Source organism: Perna viridis, chromosome 10 (assembly GCF_037379345.1).
Source record: "Perna viridis isolate PV_CMFRI_1.1 ecotype Kerala chromosome 10, ASM3737934v1, whole genome shotgun sequence".
NCBI classification, from domain to species: Eukaryota; Metazoa; Mollusca; class Bivalvia; order Mytilida; family Mytilidae; genus Perna; species Perna viridis.
Genome location: NC_142454.1, coordinates 10,709,984 through 10,718,850, shown reverse-complemented (window position 1 = coordinate 10,718,850; position 8,867 = coordinate 10,709,984). Strand labels below are relative to the sequence as shown.

General features: G+C 32.8%; 1 protein-coding gene across 4 annotated transcripts; it reads right to left on the bottom strand.

Moving 5' to 3' along the window:
• Positions 1-3,684: 3,684 nt before the first annotated feature.
• On the bottom strand, positions 3,685-8,195 carry LOC148604497 (uncharacterized). Of its 4 annotated transcripts, none has more exons than XM_088551013.1 (6): positions 8,033-8,192; positions 6,428-6,516; positions 5,632-5,746; positions 4,775-4,821; positions 4,355-4,378; positions 3,685-3,866 (listed from the first exon to the last, which is right to left on the bottom strand). In XM_088551013.1, the coding sequence occupies exons 1-6, from the start codon at positions 8,056-8,058 to the stop codon at positions 3,823-3,825; spliced, it is 345 nt and encodes a 114-aa protein (XP_088407139.1). In that variant the 5' UTR covers positions 8,059-8,192; the 3' UTR covers positions 3,685-3,822. The 4 variants fall into 4 exon arrangements, with proteins under 4 accessions (XP_088407139.1, XP_088407138.1, XP_088407140.1 ...); XM_088551012.1 differs by having other exon boundaries at positions 3,685-3,938; positions 8,033-8,187; XM_088551014.1 differs by having other exon boundaries at positions 3,685-3,938; positions 6,446-6,516; positions 8,033-8,171.
• Between the last annotated feature and the right edge of the window lie 672 nt (positions 8,196-8,867).

Sequence of the window (8,867 nt, the reverse complement as noted above, 5' to 3'; positions counted from 1 at the left end):
CATTTTTTAAATTGTTTTCACGGCACCAGTAAGTATTAGTAAGTAAGTAAGAATAACCAGTAAAAGGAAATCAATTTAAGTTATATCTAGACGACCATAAACATTATATCCTATGAATTCTTCAAAATGGACAAAGAGCAGCATTATATTTCTTGGATGCTCAAACGTTTCCTATATTTCATTTCATGCCCGCAAGATGAGTTCATTCTATACTTTTTAATTCAATCGAGTACTAGATTTAGTCCACAAATGAGTCCACGTTTGTGAAATGTAAGTGGCGCAAACTCAACACTGGTACAAATAGATTGTGGCGCAAAAGGACGCAAATTTGTCATGGACGGATATTGCCATTATGAAATAAAAAAACATGTACTTTTCTGTTGAATCACATTTACTAAAAGTTTAAAGTTTCAAGAAATTTTTGTCATTAATAATATCCTCAGATGTCTGTAATGGCTCTCGGTGCTGCATCGGGACATTACAGCCATCAGAGGCCATTATCAATACCTTGGGCATGTTACAGGGTCAATATGGAAAATGCCGTATATTAATACTATAATACCAGTTTATGTGTATATATCGCAAATTATCGTTAGGTTCATATAAACATGAACGCATAATGCACAGATGCATATCAATCATCAATCTTGAAAACCGTTGACGCATGCATAAACCATAGTCGTTTAAACCATTGACGCATAAACCATAAAATAATTGACATGAAAATTACAAGGAAAATATAAAATATACGCAAGTCACAATATTAAAACACAAACAAACCTAAAAACAACAAAGAACATAAAAATAACCAAAATAATTCGTACAAAGTAACAACTACAGGTAGCTTTTGTAACACCCACCTAGTGGATCAAAAAAATTCGAGGCCGAGTTAGACGAAAGTGGGAAGAAACCATGATATGCTGAACACATCGGTTCTCATTTTACAGATGGATACGTTGCAAAGGCCCACGAAAGAGTTCATGATTTACTTGAAAGTTTTCTTATACTTTTGATCTTGTCATTGCACCATTAAGGTAATGCAGCACCTTGCCTCCGTATCCAGTCCTAAGTATTTCTCTCTTTCCCTTAGGGCAGGACTATTCGTTGGATGGTAGACTTATTTTGTAAAGGGAGTATAGTAAAGTGAGAGGTAAAGAAAAGAGTTTATTTTGAATGACTGTGATGAACTCAAAGAGATTTTTGTACGAAAGGAAGAAGACCATCTATGGAGACATCATGTATCTTACATGTAGGTAATTAAGGTATAGTTGCGACGACTATGACTCCTTATCTGTCTTCGGTATGTTTTCTAGGTAAATGTGTGTATTTAACAACAATTTAGAATTTCGGCTAATTTCAGAATATTATGTTTATCTTATGAGAGGCTTTCATCTTTATTCTTTTATTTAGCAAAAAGGCGGGGTAGGAGTAACGTGAGAGATAGTCATATCATATATACATGCAGTATAATTCAAATGTTTTAGTTCGTTTGATGGTATGAGAACCGATTAATTCTTAGAAACTGATGGTAAAAGAAAACTATTGACCAAACTTTACGACAAACGTGATGACTTTTCATTCAGAATTGTCAACTTTCCTTTCATCTGTGGCAACATCCCTTCGGCTCCTGCATATGGAGGGTTCATATAACAACTCATACGTTAAGCCAGAGCATGCCGAAACTACGCAGACTTTTTGTGTCGCGTTAGAACTCTAACAAATAGGTTTCTGGAACAAGGTTATGTTGCTACAAGATTGAAGTCATCACTACAGAAGTTTTTGGTCGTTATCATGAACTCGTGGATCGTTATGGTGTATCCATCTGCACCATGAGAACTGATTTATTCAACGGGTCATAGTTTTCCTTTCCTCGTTTGTCTACTCCGGACTTGACTTTTTATGAGCAACTCAGCGGGTGTTTCTAGAAAAGCAGAGGACGCTTACCCTACCGGTGCACCTGGTCCATGCTCCCAGTTTTTAGTAGAGTCCGAGTTGCTCATTTGCTTTTGTTACTTTGTATGTATGATTTTAGTTACTTTGTTGTGTATGTCTGTTTCCCATGTTTGGTCTTTGTCCCTGGATTACATTATTTTGATTACCGCTATAACGTTGGTTCCCTTGATTACTCTCCGTAGTCAAGATCAAGCTTTGTAACCTGTTTGTAATTTTTGACCGAGTATTATTTTGTGATACAATTCGCTATTCCACCATTTTTTTTATTTAGTTCTGACATTTTCCCGAAACTCGATTTTACTTGTTTTCAGTCATATGCATTCTTCGGATTGTTTTCACTTAAATTGTTGTCGTTTTCATCATGCATGCTGGTCCTATTTAAAGTTCTAATTTTATTCTTTGAACTGGACTTTTTTTCATTGCCTTATATGGAGAGATGTTTCCATAAACAAATAGCTTCATTAGTGGACGTTTAGATATAATGAGATGTCGAATTGTCATGTGTTTTTAATAATTATTCCTGCCAATAACCACTTTAGAATTCTGAAATAGGTGAAGTACCAATCATATGATCGGATGTTAAAAAAAAACAACAATACGGAAGGAAATAATCCTGTGCATACGGCACTCTTTACAGTAATGTTGTGACATCAGCTCTGGAAGTTTAACAATGTTTTTTTGCACACGACACCTAATCTATAAAATCAAAACAAACAAAGTCAAACAATGCTCATATCATGGCTACACACGATAGTTAATAGTCCCTTTTATAATCGGAGGCTCTTACAATCTTTAGAACTATGTTCTTATTCAATATGTACATGTCTGAAGATGTGTTCTCTTTCAATCATATTTAAGGACTTGTTAATATTTTTATCTTCTTCCGTTAATTACTTACTATACATACTTATATTGTTTGTCGTTTTAACACACTTCCCGGTACTTAAAAATAAATATATATATAAATTAAGAAAAAAAATGTATAGAGTGGTCAGTAGAATAGAAAATTAAATTTTGACAAAAATGGTACATGCGTAGCGCTTTAAACGAAATAAGAAAACTGGCGCAAAAGGATAACTGGTTTAAAAGAGTCTCTTTTTGGCACGAAATGAGATCACTCAACATTTCTGGGTTCTACATCCATGTTTTTGTAATAAGTTTCCCCTACAAAAGAGGCGTTTATACAGCAGCAAAGAATAGCCCTGGAGTTTAGGTGTGCATCATTTGGATATGTCGAAAACCATAACTCAAAATGAGTTGTACATAGCTTAATCAAACTTATGTATTATAAAATATTTTTTTATAGAAATATTTCAACAGGAAATTAGAAGATCTGTATTCAGTATAGTATAGTTTAATAAATCACGTATCATATCTCGCGAGACCTAATATAGTGTACTTCCCTTCCTAAATGTAAGACGGAAATCAATTGTATTTTTTTTTACTTCCACTATACAAAATGTATACAGCCCAACATTTTAAGGAATGGGTTCAAAGAAACATGAAGAGAAACACTAAGTAACACTATGAATCACTTTATAAAAAATATAGTTCAAAATATTAAATGCATTTGTATGAATACTGTTCATAGAAAATCAATGGCCTCAATATTAATATCCATCACACAAATATGTACAGTAATTACACGCTTATTGGCAATCAGTACGCACAAGCATATGTTCATGATGAATTCAATTGAATGAATGACAGAAAATGTCAGATATTTTCCTGTTTCAAACGCCCAAAATCACGGATCATTTCTTTCTCATTGATGTCGTCATAACAATTCTCACTTTTTCTGACATTATTCTTCATCTTCTCCACTTTGGTTGGTATATCCAGCCTAGGAAACGTCGAAAACATTCCACTTCATGCCCTGATTTTACCGATCAACCATTCTCTATTCCTGAAGGCTGCGATACCGAAGGCTATAGTTAATCAAATAGCAGCAATGCATGACATAAATATGATAACGGCAGGGGTGCCTAAAACGAATTTTCAAATACATCAGTTACGACAAACATTTTGTCTTCCCGCTACAAATCGAACAAAGAGAGAAACATTTCTGTTTTGTTTTTTGTTTTGTTTTGTTTTTTTTTTTTTTTTTGAATGTCGCAAAATATAATTATATGAAAAGCTACTATTACAAATGCAAGAAAATAAAGAGGTCTGTATAAATGGACCTGGAAAATATGGGAATAATTTGACATTATTTTTTTTTTGTGTGTAAATACAAAAATAATTTAGCTACATGTACTATAACATGTAAGTTCATGTATTTTGCTTTTGTTTTCTTGTAATAGGTGTCTGAGGACTTATTATCTGGCGACACTATGTGCTATTGAGTTATAAACATTTTGCGTACGACTGTGATACACTAGCACTTATTAATCCGTCCTACCTGTAGATCCAAATCCACTTTCCGCTGTTGAAAGAAAGCACAGAGTGTATGTAGTAATGTAGTGAATGCATTCTTTTTGAATTTCCAAGGGAAATGTTATTCTTTTATTTTATTTTATTTTATTTTATTTATTTTTTTATTTTTTTTTTTTTTTTTTTGTCTTAAAAGGATCACTAACCTATAAAATGATTTATAACAAAGTTTTTATTTCAGGTGTTCACCAGTAAATGCCAATTTTCTGAATTTGTACGAAAAAGACCGTTGTAGGAAACCAACAGCTGTGCTATTATTGCACATTATACGCCCGTTTTTAAAGACCAATAATTCGGAAATTGAAATTTATATTCTGAAAAGGGAGACGGGAGGTCCGAAGATAGGAAGAACTTATTGATACAAAATTAATTTACATTTACAATCTACCTGTGTTATTCTTAGGCGTAGAAATGCAACCATCAACAGGATCACATCTACAGAAAAAAATCATAACACATTTGAGGAAGAAACACGTCCGTGATATATGAAAAAATGATAACTCATACGTAAGGGGATCAACGACCATTTAGAGCATTGTATATGGAAATCTGTAAAATGACTAACTACAGTACGTCGATTTTGCATTTTGCATTATTAACACACAACACAATTCTAATAAATTTTGCGTCTTGTACAAGCTTCATATACATTGTATTACAAAAGACCCACATATATAAAAGATGGAAATAGACGAACACAAAGACGAGAAAAAAAAGTGATCTTAGATTTGTAAATACAATCTTAATGAAAAAATATCATTGAAAACAATTTTGCTTTTCGTAAATATATCATGACAACCACATTGCGAAGGCAGCGTAGGACTGGAATAATGATTTAAAATCGTCACAAAATGAACTCTAAGCTATATGTCCATGGGCGGATCAAAACACTTCGAAAAGAAGGTGCGATTCCTTAGAAAAAGGGGATGCTAGGTAATTATTTACCGTTTATTATGCTCCCAGTTTTTAGTGAAGTCCGAGTTGCTCATTTGCTTTTGTTACTTTGTATGTATGATTTTAGTTGCTTTGTGTTCTTTGTTGTGTGTGTTTGTTTTCCATGTCTGGTCTTTGTCCCTGATTACATTCATTCTTTTGATTACCGCTATAACCTTGGTTCCCATGATTACGCTTTTACACATGAAAATGACAAATTTTCCGAAACAGGCAAAGGGAGTGTCAACTGATGTCATTGTTTTAGTTTTAGATTTATTTATATAAAGAAAATATATCAGATGTTATAGTTACCGCTGGGTCGGTCCACATTCACATGTTCCTGTACAATCAACTCCATAAGCGCCAGCTGTGCACTTAACACATGCCTTACCTTGTGTTTCACTGAATACAAATCCAGGTTTGAATCCTAAATCATTAAACATATATGTCGAAGTATGAAGTTCAAGATTTAGTGCAGACTTCTAATTTCTCGGTCTCCATACATGTACACTTCTATTATAATGCATCTTTAATGTTCATTCATAATTAACACGTGTTGCAAAACCTCAAAATTCGTATAAGGTCTATAAGTACAAAAGCAATACCAATTTTGAAAGACTATGACACATTCTACCTAAATAAAAAAAAATATGCTAGTGTCCTTGGTGATAGAAGACAAATAGCCTATATCTGTACATTTATCAGTTACAATCACTACACTATTAGTTCCATAACGGAACTAGCAATGAGAACGAGATAAAAAGACCAGACGTGCAGTAAAAGCGCTATAGAAAGACGAAATCATAAATGATTATACTCGGTTACGGACAAAGATGGTGATATCTCGTTTTTGTACTGGAAAGATGTGCCTATCCTTTTTAGTACCAATACAAAAGTAATTTTTTGTCCGAGTGCATTTTCATATTATTTTTAGAGATGCGTACTTTTATCTAAACAAATATATATCCTGGAGGGACCAACAGTCCTGATCTTAAAGCCAAATTTCTGTCTGCATTTTTAGGGCCAAAAATCCAATTCTTACAACAAATGTCATTGGTGTATCAGATTTCATCAGTTGAATTAATATTTTAAAGACAAATATTCTTACTTTTATAACAGCACTCACCACAAGTTGAATTTGCTATTTCAATTAGGGGATGACAGCAAAAATAGGCAGTAACAAGTCTATTGTTCATTCTGTAATAAAAAAAATGAAAACAATTCTACCCATGTCTTCGCAACCTTTATTTTTGTTATAAAGTAATCAAGGAACGATCCACGAGCTTATGAAGACGACCGTAAATTTTCTGTAGTGATTATTCAACCTTGTACCAATATAAACCTGTTTCAAAAGCCTAGTTGTAATAAATCTAGCGCGGTACAAAAAGTCTGCGTAATAACGGCAAGCTCCTATATAACGTATGAAAACTCCGTACGCAGGTGTTGAAGTGATGTTGCAACAGATTAAAAGACAGTTGACAATACGGAATAAAAAATCATCGCTTTTATCGTATAGTTTGATCAATAGTTTTCATTTAAAATCGATCTCTAATTGTTGGTCAAGATATCAGACATCACAGTGTCTGTAATATGCTTTATCTCATGTTCTGTTGGGTAGATGCGCAGTACAAATCCCAGAAACTAAGATTGTTTAACGATAATACGTCATCTATATAGCAGAAACATAGGTCATAGAATCTGGCCAAACAATGTTCCTTTCTTTGAATTATATCAACTATAAAGTCAGACTCAAATGAGTAAAGGAATAGGTCAGCAAGTATAGGAGCACAATTTGTTTCCTTCGGAATGCCGAACGTTTGTTGAAAAACGCGCCCGCCACACTGGAAAAATATATTGTCGATCAACATAAATTCCAGCATTTAGATAACATCTATTTCCGTGTATTTGAAAGTAGATTTGAAATAGTATTTTTAAAGAATAGGAAATCTTTAATAAGAAATACATCTGTATATAGGTAAACCGTCATTTTTGGAGTAACAAAGATGCACATTGTTTTTGAGTCGGGATAGAGAATAGAAGTATAAAGAGTTGAAAAAGCATAGGTTTTTTTATGTTTTTGTGTTCTGATAATAATCTTGAAATGAGGATTTCAAGAAGATCTTTCGAATTTTTCACGTAGTACGACCGGTGACCCTCCTTGACAGCTGTGAGCATTAGAGCTAAGAGATTTGAAAGAAAGAGGTTTGGTGGTACATTTGCAGATCCAGCTATTTAGCGTTCTTGTATGGAGTTACGAAATCAAGTACATAGATGGTAGATCACAATCATCGTCTTTGGTAAAGAGACCAAAAGAGGATAGCACATATTTATGGTTTTCTACTATCTCTTCTTTGGAGAATGGTTAAAACACACTTACTTGTTGAAAGTTTTGAAAAATTTTGACACTGATTTGTGTACAGTAGAGTAATCAAGGGAACCTAAGTTATAGTGGCGATCAAGATTGTAATCCAGTTACAAAGACCAGACATTGAAAACAGACATACACAACAAAGAACATTAAGTGACTACAATCATACATACAAAGTAACAAAAGCAAATAATAGAATAACATGCATGAATTCTATACGATAACGACAGCATACTACCTTGTGAAATAATTCCTTCATACTTCATTATAATTTTAATCATTACACAATTACAGTTGTTAATGTTCTGAGTATATTTTTTTATTTATTATTATTGTAGGCTTTACCTTTTATAAATGGAACACTTTTTCATTCCTTAAATCACCGTACTATAAACAATTAAGTATACACAGTTGTTGATAATATAGAGACTGGCCATTTTAATTCTATTTGAGGAAACATTTTAATTATATTACCATTTTATACTGTATAACTCAGGAAATCGGTTAGGAAATAGAGTTGAAATTATTTCAGTTTTTCCGTATTGAGATACGAGAAGAGCAGCAGATTCGTTATAATAATGCAACATGTATAAAAATGAAAAAAAAATAAATAAAGTAATAGAAACAAACGAAATAAAGTTATCTAGAAAAAGAAAATATATTAAATATAATGACAGAATTAACATTAAAAAAAACACAGAGAGCAAATGAGAAGTTTCAATGATGTAAAAACGGCGTTGAGAATCTTTTGGAAAGGTTTGCTAGATATGTCATATTACATGTAATATTATTTGACCTTCGAACGAAAGACAACATTTATTTGATTTTGATGATATGAAGTTAGAAATTCAGATCAAGATACAATTAGCATTACACTGATATCCGATGAAAGGGAAATTAAGGGAACCATGATTAGAACGGTTATAAAAAAATGATCCAAAGATAACGACTTGCAATAAAAAAAAAGACACTATCAACTAAGTTTAAGAAAACCCAAACCAAACGTAAATTATCAATCGTGACTCCACTAAAAATGTAACATTAAACGGATGAATGCTAGCGTAAGCATTCCATGTTTTTCTAAAATCATGTAAAGATGCGTGCTCGTAAGATAGAAAATGTAAAATAATTTTTGGCTAGTGAGTTGAATGAATGTTCCTAACAGTTTACCTGAGAAGAT

Excerpts from the sequence above, each read along its gene's own strand:
- LOC148604497 (XM_088551012.1), bottom strand. The coding sequence starts at position 8,058 with ATGAAAAAGTGTTCCATTTATAAAAG. Across the intron at positions 6,517-8,032 it reads AAGTGTTCCATTTATAAAAG|AATGAACAATAGACTTGTTA; the intron begins GTAAAGCCTACA and ends TTTTTATTACAG. Across the intron at positions 4,822-5,631 it reads GAATGTGGACCGACCCAGCG|ATGTGATCCTGTTGATGGTT; the intron begins GTAACTATAACA and ends TTTTTTCTGTAG.